The sequence below is a fragment of the Falco rusticolus genome, chromosome 3 (assembly GCF_015220075.1).
Source record: "Falco rusticolus isolate bFalRus1 chromosome 3, bFalRus1.pri, whole genome shotgun sequence".
Taxonomy (NCBI): domain Eukaryota; kingdom Metazoa; phylum Chordata; class Aves; order Falconiformes; family Falconidae; genus Falco; species Falco rusticolus.
Window position 1 is genome coordinate 112,669,134 of NC_051189.1, and position 15,449 is coordinate 112,684,582.

Here is a 15,449-nt window from a genome sequence, read left to right on the forward strand (position 1 = left end):
CTCAAACAGATTATAGTTAAAATGCAGCTCTATAAAGTCTATGTTATTAAGCAACTCAGTACTATGGTGATAGTAACTATGGAAATGCAACTCAGGGAGTAAATGTGGATCAGTGGAGACTTTCGTAAGGCCTGACGCTTTCAGGACCCTGCATAGTATTGGGTGATTCCATCTTCTCACCTTAAAAGGGCTTTGGCTGTTCATCTGTTTTGAAGTCCTGGCCTTGTTTGGATGATACACACACACTCACAAAAAGACAGTCAGAGTGAACGTTTAAGACTGATGGTTTCACACTACAGAAAATTGACTACAGCTTTAAAACTTCACTCACCAAGAGGGCAGGATCAAAACCAGAATGACCACCAATGTTTGAAAGAAATTAGACACCTTTATTAAAAACCATTTATTTTTTATAAATATAATTCTCTATTCATTACACAACATGAAAGGAATCACAAAACTTTATTCAAGGTAAAGTAAGATTTTACAACTTGATTTATAAAAATTGAAGTAAAAAAATCAGTTACTTCCAGTGTTAGTTTTCTATAAAACATATAAATAATCGTACCTCTGAATTCTAGGAATGCACTTGACATTGCAAAAAAAATAACAAAACCAGCATCAATATCACTTATGGGAGACACAGACTATAAGAAATTACTCCATGGAATTGCTTTTGCAAAGAAAAGTTAATACAAGCTCTCAAGAAGGTGCATAGCTCCTATTAATAGCTTTCACAAAACAAAAATAGCACAGCTCCCTTGGCCTGTAGCCCAGTGGATTTCTACCATTCTTCCTTATCAGATCTGCTCCTCGATTAACCCTTCTTCCCATCCGCAGTATCCCTCTTGCCAGTCACAAATTTTACATATTTAAAAATACTTGTTTTTCATTTGGCAAATGCTAAGTACTAAAGAGTCTAACAGGAATTGTCTGTGTAAAAAGAAAACACAGTTCTAAAAAAACCCTCCAAACGACCCAGACAGCTATATTCACTGAAGAAAACGTATGTAAGCTTTTACTGGATTTTAATAAAATCTAGGATGAATTTTAGGATGATCTATTAAGAGATTTTGCAAATGAACTCTATTTTCAGCTGGAAAGAACAGCAGCTCTTTGGGGAAAAAACCCACATGCTTATTTAAAAGTGCACATAAACCTCTCTAAAATCAGTGTTTATTTCAAAAGGTCCCAGCCAAATATTAACAAGAAAGTGTGCAGAAATAAGAAAACACCAATGCCACAGTCATCTGTAAAGCAGTAATAAATTCTGTCATTCATAACAACACACTTCTTCTCACAGAGGTCAATTTTTCATTAAAACCTGTTCCCTCATACCAAATGCAAAAGAACTGGAATGAAGCTAACATGGCTATTTTTGTTTAAAAATGAAAAATTATGTTTGAATTTATGGACACACCAGACCTAAAACGTCTGCACAGCTTTTTCAGCCACTGTGGTATATTTTGGAAGCCAGTGTTTGCTAGCACCCATCTATGAAGAGAGTTATTCCAGAAGAGTTATTCCATTTAAGTCCTAGGAGTATGCTCTTACTCCAGACTCCGCTGTCAGCATATCCTCTTGACAAGCAAGTCCTGCAGCAAGGAACTGCAGTGCTCACCTTCCTTCCACTTTTTAAGGCTACTCTCTTCCCCTGTGATTTATTTCACCCTTTGGTGTTTGTGCTGGTAGGTAAGCCTGCCTGTAACCACGGAACAGGTGGGAGCAAACTTATTCACGAATGCCCACAAACGATGGATAACCAGCCATCCCAGTTGTGAAACCAGACCAGTTAAGGCACTTGTACTCTTCTGGGTTTGAGCTTTTGAGAAAGCTACACCATAACAACTCCCCTCCTTTCCCATGCAAAAGCAAAGTAACATGCACCAGTGCAACTCAGCTCAGCTTAGTCAAATACAGTATGTAAATGCAGCTTTTCTGGACCATCTGCAAGGTGGAGGAGAATGCCTGCCAGAAATCGCAGCCAGTCCCTGAGAACGTGGCCTTTTCCTGCTGCACATAGCTCTGCCAGGTTGTGCTCGCTGGCTCTGTTTGCCTAGGGACTGCTGATGAGTAACAGGCTCTAGAGCTTGCCCCATGCACTTTTATCTGTGCAATTAGCAGAAGACAATAATTCTGATTGCTGCATTAAGAGAAGCATTATGCTGAAAGGCAACAGCTCGGGAATCTGGGAGCACAGGCTGCGCAGACCTCCTGCCTCCCTTCACATGCTGCTGGACCATAGCACCCACCCGCACCTTCGTCCCTGGGGTTCAGCAGATCCCTGTGCAGGGAAGGACATGAAGCCAATGCCTGTCGCCCAGCCTTCTAAAGCAAAGTCTCCATCCTTCCCTAGGCTGCAGACTCCCAGGTCCGACTCCTGAGGATCCTATTTTTCCCTTGGGAGGCTGTGCAGGGTGGCCTGGCCTGGCACAGCCTCGGCCCAGCCCTGCTGAGAGAACAGCACACAACTTGCTGCTGCTTCTCAGGGTCGGGGATGCCACCTCCTGCCGGCACTGGGTCCCTGCCAAGCCCTCAGCCTTTGCATCACCTCAGACCTCGCCATCTCCACCCAGTCACCCACACACAGCTACCTCTCTGTGGAAACAGGGCCAGCATCCACAGGGACTGGGAGAAATCCCCCCCCCCCTCAAAAGTGGCCTCTGCTCCCATGAGGAATCCTCCTTGCTGGCAGCCAGCGTCACGTCCACCTGCCAGCTTCCTGCAGTGGGTCTGCTCCATCCCAGCGCCACCCCAGGTGAGTGGGTTTGGCTCACGCCTCCACACGGACCACCAGCCCAGGTTCTCCCACCTTGTGCTGTCTTGATTTCCCTACCAAACGCTGCGCTCTGGTGTGCAGTTGTATATTGCCCATTAGAGAAGATCACAGAGCATTTGCGGTACTCATGAAAGGACAGACACTCCCATGCATGGCAGCATTCCGGGAAGGTGAAAAGCAGGAGGGGGAAGAGTGGGGTCTCTAGGTAGGACTGGATGTCTCCAACCCTTCCTGTGAGCAACAGAACTATACATTCCTGTAAGTGCTTAATGGTGTCCTGTCACAAATGCAATTTGCTAGTTCTGCATGCTAAAGGGATATGTACAAGAGAAAACTCCCTCCCCTTCTAAGTCAGTGTCCTTGAGTTCAAACCCCACCACCACCATCCGCAAACATGAAATGACCGATGATAGTTTATAAAGCTGCCTCCTACAGAAATTTTATAAGCCAGTGAATGACACTGCAAGCTTCGATTCTGAGGACAGAAATAAGTTCATTTCAGAGAATCAGACAGAGAATTGTTTCTTTGCTAGCTAAACCCAAACAACTCCTCTGAACATCAAGCTTTTCCCTCAGTAGATTATTGCAATGCAGGCAAATAACAGCTCTGTGAATTGTCATATTCCTCGCCCTGCCCCCATTATTCTAACAGCCTAAAAAGTGAAGCATCTTCCTTCTCCATCCCCCATGGTATCAGCTATCCACTTAATGAAAGCTGCAAATTACTGCTGATAAACTCAGCCTCTGCTGCTGGGCAATTTGCAAAGACGAGGGACTGCAGTGAGCTCACAAATCGGTGTCAGCATTTAGGGGCCACACGGCACAACAGCAAGCGGGTGTCTACGCTTCCAGGACAGCACAGCCACAGCCAGTGGCTGGCTGACACCAAATGGGCTGCACATGTCAGACTGCAGACCCACGTCCAAAGAACCATCATTTTACTGAGATGACGACACTGACCCAGCCAGACTGAGCAGGGCAGAGGATGTACATGTTATTACTGTCTCCTAGCCTGAGAATTAAAAAAAAAAAAAAATAATTAAATTTGGCAGGCACTTAATTTAACAAGTCTCCTGTAGTGCCCACGAGGTAGTTAAATACTAATAACGAGAAAGGCCTGACAGGGAAAACTGAGGCACTTCAAGGTGAGGTAATTTGTCCAAAGTCACAGTCAGAACCCCTAGCAGAGCCAGAAATGCAGCACTGGGCTCTTGGCTCCTACTTAGCTCTGAACACTGAGCCGAGCCCCTTTCCAGGATCAAATGGCAGAGGCACTGCAGGCCATGGATCTCCCAGGAGGTCAGAAAAGTCTGTCAGAGATGAAGCTGCTGCTGGCAACAGAAAAACATGGACATTGTGTAGGAAAATCCAGGCTGTAAGGGCCATGCACACAGGGGAGGAGGGACACTGCGAAGGCATCACCCAAGCAGAGCTTCATAATCCACATACCACACCAGCTGGCCAGAGCTGGGGCTGACACCCGAGATCGGCCATTTCCTCGGCTTATGGCCCACCCTGCTGATCAGGGTGGTGATGTCGTGCTTACCCTTCCCCAAAATCAGGACAAACACCTCTCTGGCCTTGTTGATGAGCGGTAGGCTAAGGCTCATCCTTTGGTGAGGTTTGACAGGGCTTTCAGTCAGCACCACAGCCTGAGCCCCTTCCAAGCCATTTTCAGACTGGGGGAAGAGCGAGGCAGTGTGCCCATCAGTGCCCACCCCCAGCAGCACCAGGTCAAAGCTGGCATTGGCCACCAAGGCCACTATCTCCTTGGCATACAGCTCCGTGCCTCTGTCCTCTTCCACACAGAGCCGCCGGTTCAAGTGCACAGGCATGGGGTGGATGTTGAAGTAGGGCACCCTGACACTCTGGAGGAGGTGGTTGTGCAAGCTGAAGAAGTTGGACTCTGTGTCAGTGAGAGGGACACAGCGCTCATCTACCAGCCAGATGTGGGTGTGCTTCCAGGGGAAGGCATAATGGTGTCTTGCCAGCCGCTGGAACAGGACTACCGGGCTCGAGCCACCCGAGACGGCCAGGTGGAACTGCCCAGACCGTGCCACAGTCCTGCTTGCTGTCTTCTCAATGTCAGAAGCCAGCTGGGAAATCAGGTCCTCAGACCATGCTGAGACCAGGGGACTGTGCCGAAATTTGGACTGGATTGTCCTGTAATCGTTTGGCATCAGCCTGCTGGGTTTCAGCAGTTCCACTGGCTCTGCCAGTGTGAAAGCCACCTCCCCACTCACCATTTCAAAGTCTAAGAGGTGCTGGTTCTCCATGCCACCAGGGTAGAGGCGCAGCGGCTGGTGGGAAATGCTGTTCAGCAGTGGCGTCCAGAACGCCCAAGAGGCCAGCAGGTTCTCGGTAGTAATGAAGAAGTCCTTCCTGCCATGGTAGATGTTGGAGATGAGGACAGAGTATGCGTCTCTCTCTTTCACAGGGCTGTACACATAGTAGTCAGACAACGGTTGTCCAAAAATGTGCAGCTCTGACTGACCCACTGCTTCTCTCCAGCTGCCTTCTGGCATGATGGGCCTGAACAGGTTCCTGCTCACAAGCACTGCGGGGGTGTTGAGTGCGCCGTGCCCGATGTAAAAGATGATCTGCTTGGCTTTACATTGGCTGTGCCCTGCCACCCTCAAAGTCTCCTTCTGGGTGCAGTAGGCCCGGTTCCTGAAGAGGACACGGACATAACCTACCCGCTCATCCAGAGCTTTCCCAGAAGTGAGGAGGAAAGGGACCCCTTCCCAGCGCAGGCTGCCGCTGTGAATCAGCACACCTGAAACGACACTGATCTCAGCTACCAAAACAGCAAGGAGATTTGAGGGGATCTCTGTCACCTAGCTATCGTTTTCCTTCCATAGCTCCCAGAAATCTTGGCATCCAATGTGTCTCTTGCTCCACATTCAGCCCTTTCATGATATCACTGGACCAACTGCTCTCCAGCTACCCTGCTATGCTTCCTCCCAGGTATCTACTTCATTAGACTCCTTTCATCTTGCAGGAAACCAGTTTCTGAGCGTGAATATCATTCTGATAAAATCTTTACTGCTCAGAAGACACAGCACGGCCAGAGATACTAATCACAGAGAACCGCCAGTGCTTTACCCCTTGGATGCAGAGAGCAAATCGACTTTATGAAAAGGCAAAAGAGTTTGCAGGCCACTTCTAAAAATAACGCAGAGATCTTATCAAGAATAATGTGACTTAGCTCTTATGCAATGCTTCCAATTCAATGGGTCATTAGTTAACTAACATGACAACAGCGTTATTTTGTTAGCTCCCAGTTACCATGCTGCTGGATGCCTGGAGACATCCCTGTGTCAGCAGTGAGGTCCAGAGTCATGGAGCTGGTACCAGCATGCAAGGACTCACACCTCCTGCTCTCCTCAGCTCTAGCCTACTCCCCTTTCCAGGGCCCAAACCAAACTCTCACCTGCAAAGGTTGGTGTTGTGCTGATGTAGTCACGTGCCTTCTGCAATTCCTCCTGGACCTGGCTGGCATATGCCTGATACTGGCCCAACACGGCACTGTTTTTCTCCAGACCCCACAATGACTGGAAGGCCTGCAGCTTGCACTGCAAAACCTCTTCAGCCCTGCTCACATTGGCTGGGAGCTCCATGATCAGGAACATCAGGGCCTCCGTGAGATGATTTTGCAGCACATCCCGGATGACTCCATACTGTTCGTAGAAGCTGGTGCGGCCTGAGGACAAAGAGGAGGTAAGGTGCCAGTAAACCCATGTGGTTTTCTTGCAGCCCTGCACTCAGCATGTATAATGTGCGTGCTGGGAGAACAAAGAGCACAAGCCCCAACTGGTTTGCACCAAGCCCCTCTTCTCCTGGCCCAACAATTAGCTTGGAGCTATCAGGCTCAGAGAAGTTGCGGATGTCCCATCACTGGACATGTTCAAGGTCTGCCTGGATGAGGCTTTGCGCAACCTGACCTCATGAAAGATGCCCCGGCTCATGGCAGGGGGTTTGGACTAGATGAACTTCAAAGGTCCCTTCCAATGAAAACCATTCTACGATTTCATGATTCTAAGCCTTCTCCCTCCCTGCAGAGGGGCTTCCAAAAAGTCCGTGCTACTACAGTAAAGATAAAAGGTTCCCCACAGGATTGCTTGTCCTCCACAGAGCCAGACATAACCCTACTTTTGGGTGCTTACAGAGCCGAAACCCAGCAGGAGTAATGCTCTCGCCTGATACTTCCCGAGTGCACACAGCAGGAGGCAGCTTTGCTTTCTGGGATTGCTTGTGCTTTCAGAAGCTGCAGTCGGTGACCAGCAGCAATATCCAGCTCAAACCTCCCACATACAGCATGATGCAGGGTCCCTGTAATAACCCTCACCCTGACACTCCTGTCCCACAGGTCACAGCACCTCAGCCTGGGACTCCACACCCTGTCCAGTTCTACAGAAAAGCTTTGATAGAGTAGCTGGAAAGTGGCATCAGAGCAGGGACCCCAGCAGCTCTATAGCTACACACCAGGCCCGCAGAAGGAGCTGAAGCTGGGCCCTGGCAATGAGCACTGCCCTTCACTGTCTCTTTTCCCCTGGTTTTCATGTCCTCAGGAGGCTCTGGCTGAGCCATGCCCTTGAGAGACAAAATTTCATGCACAAAGCTTTGCTTCTCTTTCCCTGCCTGACTCCTCATGCAGGTGGGAACAGGGGAAAAAAGGACCATGCACTTATAAAGGGACTCAAACAGATGCCCTTCAGTAGTCCAGCAGCAGCAGGCTGCACACTGCAGACTACATCACAGCCATAGGCTTCCCCTATTGATTGATACATTTATCTCCCTTGCTGTAATCCAAAGGCACATTCATTAACGTAATCAATGCTGCAGACTTGCTGGGAGCCAGGCTGCCAGCTGAAGCCGCGCAGGGAAAAGAAGATATCAAATGAAAAATTACGGAGTTTCTCAGAGTGGGGAGCATACAGGGTGCAGCTGGGCTACACACAGACAACACTGTTCTCCTTAAACCTCTCTGCAGTGCATCCCTCTCCCACAAACAGGCACAGGTGAGGTCTGGGCTACCAAACCAAAGATCACTCCAAATTTGATAAAGTTGCATTAGCTGAGTTTGTCGTGCCTGAGGAAGGAAGGGAGGGAGGGAGGAGGAAGATAGGAGAGGAGGTAAAGCAAGTGGAGAAGCAATCCTGATGTTGCAGAACTGAGGGCACCTGACATCCCAAGAAGTGCTGTGGGTGGCAGTCCAGCCCAGGGTGCTTTATGCTGAGCACTGCAGAGTGGATGCTGCAGCATTGCAGGGAGAGATTGCAGCCGTGTCCTTCAGCAGGAGACCCATGCTAGCAACTCTGGGCTTGGATTTTCTCTCTGCAATGCTCTTACTTACAGAGAGGAAGGAAAAGAAACAGGCAAACACAAGAGTGACCTAGGTACCTGGACTGACACCGACTAGCTGATATGAGTAACAGCCAGGCAAGAGATGCAAGAGCATCTTCCAGAGGATAGTACAAATGTATACTCAGTGTGAGCTTGGCAGCTAACAGGACAGGAATACAGAAGGGTTGCTGTTACAACCAGATGACTGCAGCACTGAACTGAAATGGCCTTAGATTGCATTAATTCCAAATCCAGTGCCTTTTATCAAGATTTGTGATAGAAAGTTAGGTGCACAATGCCCCCAAAGCTCTGCAGCAAAAAAAGGTGGGGGATTCTGCCCCTGCTCCCAGCTGAACTGCAATGGGAATCTTTGCTTGGAAGCAGCAACACTACCTGGAAGTGAGTCAGTCCCTGGCATAGGAAGTGTACGGCAGTCCCTCTGTATTGCCAGGGAGCAACGTATTATTCATTGGCTTTTTTTTTGTTCCTGCACCAGCTCTACCTCAAGGGCCACTTTCACAGTTAATGAACCTGCCAGTTCTCCTTCTCACTCACTCACCATAGCTCTGCACACTTGCCTCACCAACCTTTAGCATCCACAGTTTCCTTCAAGACAACCTCCACTCTTTCCACATGATGTCGGTTCCAAATCGGATCCAGAAACTGTCGGTTCTGATCTCGAAAAGGCAGGATATGGGCTACAGCCTGTGAAGGGAAAAATCAAAGACCCAACAAAAACTCACCAGTTTCCACAGTACCTCTGCCTCACTGACACATCCAGCACTGGGATGCAGCCAGCTCTGGAATGCCAGCAGACATGCCACACAGTAGACAGCAGAGCTGGGTCAGAGAAGAGAAAATCAGCAAGAGAGCCTGCAGTGAGGTACAACAGCATCTCCAATGACTCTACAGAGCAGACATTAAAGGTCTTTCTGAGGCATTTTGAGGTTTCATGTGAAAAAAGGCTGAACTACAAAGTACAAGGCACTCAGTTTATACCTGTCAGAGGACAAAGGGCTGAGTCAGACCATCCTAGGACTAACATACAGTTCCAAAGTGCTGAAATACATCAGATGAGATGCTTACACCACTAAAGCCATCTGTTTGGGGTTTTTTTGGGGGGTGGGGGGTGGGGGGGTGGGAGTGGGAGTGGGGAGTGAATAGAGAGAAGAAACCACCCTCTCTTAGTAGAGGTGCTCTCCTTGCAGCTGAACATGCAACCTTCTGAGTAAAATCTGGCTACAGTGCCATAGCTGGAACAGGCTATTTTCAAAATGTGGCATCTCATTCCTCCTCTAAAACAAGGATGGCATGTCCTTTAACACACTCCCTCTGGGACAATGCAGCTCCACATCCTCAGCTTTCCCTGCAGCAGCCAGTGCTCCATGCCCTGAGTGGAGCACAGGGCAGGACGAAACCTTCTCCTAAACATCCCGCAAAACTAACATCCCATCAGCTCCGTATCATATCAAATTAAAAACCACTTCTAGAAGCCACAGCTAAGCAGAGAGGCCTGGGTGTAATGAGATGGGAGAACTGTGAGAAAGAAAGGGCACTGCTTACTCAGCGAAATCAAAGCCCTGACCTTGGTGAGAAGACCAGATGAATTCTGCATCTCTCCTCCACGCGCACACACAGTCCACCACTAAACCCGAGCCTCCCTCTGGAGAGGGGATCCTCACACTCTGTCGGGAGAAAGCCCTGCTTCAGCCTGCACATTTCCTCTGCTCTGCAAGATGATGGACAGCAGCACAGGACAGGACAAGAATAACAGTACAGGACTCCATAAGCAAATGAAGGCTCGGGAACGCGCTCAGCAGCTCTGCCTGAATTTGAGAAGGGAACACTCTCATTTGATGCAGAGCTAACGTCCAACATCTCCCAGCCATTAAGTCCCTCAAGCTGGCAGGGGGCTCTGCACTGCAAGCTGCTCACCTGTTTGCCAAGGTAGTGGTCCACCCGGTACATCTCCTCTTCTTTGAAGAAGCTCGACAGCTCTGCAGCCAGCTGCTGGGCTGACTCCAGGTCATGGCCAAACGGTTTCTCCAGCACCACACGCAACCAGGCTCCTGGCGGCGGTCTGCAGCTGCTGTTGATGTGGCGGGCAATCTCTGTGTAGGCAAACGGTGGTACTGAGAAGTAGAAGATCCTTCCAGCCTCCTTCAGCCCCTCCTGGCGAAGCAGCATCTCAATCTCTCTGTTCAGCGCGGTGTAGTTTTCGGCAGTCTTCAGCTGGTGGTATTGGCTCAGCTTCAGGAACTGGTCCTTGAGCACAGCACACCTGTTGGGAGATTCATCAGGGGGACAGGCCAGCGTCTTCAGCACATCAAACATCAGCCTCTGTCCTGGTTCCAGAGCTCTCAGTGCAGCCCCATGGAAAGTGAAGCTGTGGCCACTGCTCACTTGGTCCATGTAGAGTTGGAACAAACCCTGCCACAAATACTTCCTGGCCAAGTCACCTGTGGCTCCCAGCAAGACCACCGAGATGTGGCCCTGGGACACTTCAGCCAGTGATGGCAAGGCTCCCGTGAACAACACTGTAAACAGGACTCTTCTCAGCATCTTGGGAGAGAAGTAGACCCCAGAACACTAGAGGACAACAATAAAAAAGAAAAACTGTCAATCCATGTTATATCACTACAAGACACTATGCAACGTACCTGCTTTCCCATGGCTGAAAAACCAGGGACTCCAGCCTGGATCCTCCACCCAGCAGTCTCTCCTCCCTCCATGATGTGAAACATGGCAGTAACGGGCTCTGGAAAAGCCCACAGCCTGCTCATGCACACCAGAAGTGGAAGAGGGCATGTGCCTAAGGTCGTTGTAGCATAAGCATTGTTCCCACAGCTGAGTCAATGAGGGGTGTCAACACTTTTAGCCTGTGAAGCTGAAGCCTATTTTAATACAAATTTCAGAGCTGACTACAAATGGACACGTGTGCCTGCAAATTAAGCACTGCTTTCAACAACCTCCCGTTTGGGACTTTGCTCAAATGGTATTATGCTGTCTTGGCATTGCTTCATGTCAATATTGTCATAGCAGCTCAGAGACAAGCACAACCCCTGGCAGTTTCAGTACACAGGCTATTCTTTAATACACTGCCCTTTAGTGACTCTTGTGTACCACAGTTCTCATGGATGGAGCCGAATTAGCTTCTAATGAGCTACTGGGAGACAAATGGTCTGATAAAACAACATGGGGAAGAAGTTTAGTCCTTAAAATTGAGTCTAGACGTGAGCCAGCCTAGATACTGCCTCACGACAGTTGTGCATGCAGCCAGGAGACAACGTGAGGTTTGTGTTCTGCCTACTGCAGCTTTCTATCAATGAGGAGCACATGCCAGCACCCGTCCTGGCCTTCTCCATTCTGACCACTGCAGCCAGTAACAGCTGGCCTCCCTGACCAAAAAGCCCCTTTGCTTATTCTTATTTCCCTAATCCAAACCAAAGTTGTTTTTAAAAAAATGACGGAAATGAGACATTTAGTTCTTATACCTAGAAACACGGCAATGACTTTACATCTCAAGAGAGACAATCTGGAACAAGTGAATAAACCATTGAGCTGTTCTCATTACCTCAAGTATTATTTCAGAAGCTCTTACACCAGCTATCTTATTCTCTTAATTTCATTTTCTGAAGTCGTGTTTAGTTGGAGCACAGACTTAACTCCTTCAAAAACTTTTGGTTCTGGTTAATGAATTTGTAACTTCTCATTTTACCTGTGTAGGAAAACAAGCCATTTTTTGACAGTAAGAGGAAAAGGTACATGGCTTTTCTATAACCGTGCAGTTGCAGTCATATGATTACACTGTTTTAAAATGGCAGTTTCATGACCATGTAACTGAGAAATGGATCTTGGATATGAGAATGAACACGATCATCTTAACCTTCTGCAGGCAGAGATAAGACAGAAAAGTGTCTCATCAGATTCACACACTCACAGTCAGCTGTAAGACATATACCATTGGCTCCGTTGCTCCAGTTATAGCTCTATATATGCCCTAGGACCAAAAGCTGTTGAATGTACCTGCCCAGTCTCACTCAGGATAGTTTTTCCTAGCCTGGAGCACAAGGCCTGGTCCTTGGCTCCCCTTGAATGGCAGAAATGAAATAAAGATGCTGTCCTAGCTCTTGACTGGTTCTCCCCCTGGAAAGCTCCCAGAAAAGCTTCCATCGCTAAACCAACACAGGATCTAAATCAGCTAAAGGATGAGGGTAACTAAATCAAAACAAGGAACGTCTGCATATCTCTCCCTATGTGCAGCTTGAACTGGTCTGTATAAATCTCACTTTTCTCTCCCGAGCAAACTCACCTGAGCAATACAGGAGCTTTACAGAGACTGCAGTGGCAAAAGCAGCTGGAAACTTGTCTTCTTCACAGCCCCTCCTGAGCACAGATCTCTCTTCTCCTGCAACAGACTGTATGGCAGACCATCTGATCAATGGTCAGGTGAGCAAGCAAGATAAGGCAGGTTGTTCCCTTTCTGGTAAATGGGAGGAAAGACCCAATTGCAGCAGAGAAAAAAGGAACGCGCCTGTGCCAGCAATGTCCCAGCACATCCCAGCTCTCAGCCCATACACGTTGGCTGTGCTAAACCTTTTGGCTGCTGCCTGTGGCAGCTCCTGCTTCCAGAGTGCCTTCCTGACTAACTCCTCTGCTTTGCACATGAGCTCAGATCGATGCTAAAGGTCTCCAACTGAGACCCTAGTGAGCATCCCCAGGAGCAGTCCCGCACTCCAACTCTTAGATGAAAGCACTTCCCCAGACTACAATCCGAGGTAGTGAGAAGGGGACAGACTTAGTAAGCCCCCCCCAAACAGCAGGACAGCACTTGTGCAATGCTGCTGTGCCTTCTGGGCACCCTGGCCTCCCTCTCAAAGGTCAGTTTGTGTAGATTCCTTGGCTTTTCCTTCCCTGTTTCCTGCATGGAAATCACACAGCAGCAGAGCATCGGTTAGCTGACCACAGCTGCAGCCCTCTCTGCTCCGCCACTGTGCAAGGAGACAGCCTCAACGTTCCCCACGGGTCACACTGCTCCCTCAAGAGACAGCCCGGTATCCGTTGCTCTTCTCTGGAGAGCTTCAACAGGGTTTATCATAGCCTGTAAATCTACCTCGAATCACCTCTCCCCAGCCTTCCGCTGTGACTGCCTCCCGTCCATCCCTTCTCGCTGTGCTGCTTAAGCTCCACATACCCACTTAAAGAATCCAGCAAATAGTGCTGGCAATTGCAGAGGGCCAGGAGTGCAGCTCCTACAGTTTTGCCTGCAGTATAAATAATCACCATTTTAAGCAGAGGCTTGGTTTTCCTTCCCCCACTGTGGGGTTATAATGCAGATGACAAAGTTTCTCAGTGCAATAAATTAATATTTACATTTGCTTGAGCAACCTTTGTTCCAAGAAAGCTAGAGAAGCTTGACATACTGCCCACTGCACCTTGGCAGGCTGCAGTTACTGCGATGCGGTAGAGACCGCAGCTGAAGAGCGGGTACCTATGGTGGAACGGGAAGGGTTTGGGTGGGTCTTTCTTTTCCACGTACCCAAGGAAAGGAATGAATAAACCAAGTAGTTTCCTGGCAGATTCAGCTACACCGTCACATGTACTTCCAGGCCAGCTGAAAACCAGTTTCACAACACTCCTAATTGCAAAATACTGTGCTACGCTGCCCAGCACAAGCACAGTAAACCCGGACGCGTTTGTTTACTGCTTTCATATCTGGCAATCGCCACCGTTCGCATTAGAGGAGAATAGCCCAGCAGCCCCCGCCGGGCAGCACACGGCGGCCGGGGCAGCCTGCAGAGGGCTCCGGGGCCCGCCCCACGCCGCGCCCTGCCGGGGCTCAACCCAGCGACGCCGCGGGCCGCGCGCCGCCCGCAGCCCCCCCGCCGCACGGAAGCGATCGGCAACGGCCGCGCCGCCGCTGCGCCCCCAGCGCGCGCCCACGGGCGGAGCCGCGGCCACCGGCAGCGCGGCCCGGGGTCCCGCCGGCCGCGCGGGAAGGGCGGAGCCGCCGGGGCTCTCGGCACGTGCGGGCGCGGGCCCGGTCCCCCCGGGCTCCCGGCGGGCGGGGCGGCGGGAGCGGGGCCCGGCCTGGCTGCACGGAACCGGCCCGGCGCCGCGCCTCCGAGCCCCGGCTGGGGAGCGTGACCGGGCCGCCGCGGGAAAGCGAGCCCCGGCTGGGGGCCGCCCCCGCTCCCACGGGCGCCGCCGGGAGGCCCCGCACCGCCCGCTGGCCGGAGCGCCGGGGGCGGGGGCAGCGACCCCTGCCCTTCGCCCCGCGGCGCACACCGCCGCCCGGGAGAAGGGGCGAGAGGGCACCGGGCGGACCGGGGGGCTTCCCTCCGTGCGGCGGGGAGGCCGCTGCTCGCTGCTGAGCGCACCGCCCGGTCGAAGGCCGCCTGCTCCCCGCCGCCCCCCGCCCTGTCCCCGCCGCCGCCCCCCACTCACCTCCCTCCCACCCCGGGCAGCCGCGAGTGGGGCGGCGGCGGGCGGGCCCGGCACAGCGCCCTGCCTGCCGGGGCGCTCCTCCCACCGCCGCGACAGTTTGCGTTTGGCGTCGGCTCTTGCCGCGGAGCGGCGGTCGGGAGGGGCGGAAACGGCGGGGCTCGGGGGGTCGGGGGGCGCAGGCCCTCCTGGTGGGGGACGCGGCCACCCTTGCCCAGCCCAGCCGCGCCCTGGGCACTGAGGCTCGCTGCCTTTCGATACCTGGGGGCTGCGTCAGGCGGTGCCTGCGTGCACGGGTGTGTGGTGCGCTCTCTTGCAGCACACTTGGGCTGGAGAGGTTCATCATGCGGCATTAGACCAAGACTTCTCCGGAGGCCAGGAGTTTCAGCAACCAGAAGTCTCTATTTTCTCCAGTTGCATTGGCTGGTCTAATTTTTTTATATACATATATAAGCATGCGCATGTGTGTGTATATTTGCCTACAGACCTTGCACTGCTTTCTGTCCTGAAGTTCCTGTGACCCTGGCACACTATACATGTGCATCTGCAACTCCTGTGCTGTTCTGTAAACAAAGTACGCACCTTGTGAACTTGCTGGAGTGCATTTCGGTTCAGCTTGACATGCTTTTAGACACACCAAGTCTGGGAAAGGCAGGCAGGGTGATGGGTGGCAAATAGAAGAGAAGCAAAACCCTGCAAAGGCCCCGCAGGCCCCAGGGTGCGTCCCGCAGAGCTCTGACCTGCTGTCCTGGTGCAACGCACAGCTGCCAGGAGCTCGGCCATTGCCTTCAACTTCACTGGGGTGAACGATGTCACAGGTGGCATTTCCGCAGTTGGCTCCACTAAGTATGTTAATATACAGAAATCTTTATAGCTGCTG

General features: G+C 51.0%; 1 protein-coding gene across 4 annotated transcripts; it reads right to left on the reverse strand.

Annotated features, from left to right (window-relative positions):
• Positions 1-445: 445 nt before the first annotated feature.
• H6PD (hexose-6-phosphate dehydrogenase/glucose 1-dehydrogenase) lies at positions 446-14,632 on the reverse strand. 4 transcript variants are annotated; one of them, XM_037379865.1, is made up of 6 exons: positions 14,573-14,632; positions 12,438-12,543; positions 10,061-10,714; positions 8,713-8,830; positions 6,213-6,482; positions 446-5,555 (listed from the first exon to the last, which is right to left on the reverse strand). In XM_037379865.1, exons 3-6 carry the CDS (start codon positions 10,685-10,687, stop codon positions 4,198-4,200), a joined length of 2,373 nt encoding a protein of 790 aa, XP_037235762.1. In that variant the 5' UTR covers positions 10,688-10,714; positions 12,438-12,543; positions 14,573-14,632; the 3' UTR covers positions 446-4,197. The 4 variants fall into 4 exon arrangements, with proteins under 4 accessions (XP_037235762.1, XP_037235763.1, XP_037235761.1 ...); XM_037379866.1 differs by lacking the exon at positions 14,573-14,632 and adding an exon at positions 11,700-11,843 and having other exon boundaries at positions 12,438-13,885; XM_037379864.1 differs by lacking the exon at positions 14,573-14,632 and adding an exon at positions 13,320-13,884.
• Positions 14,633-15,449: the final 817 nt, after the last annotated feature.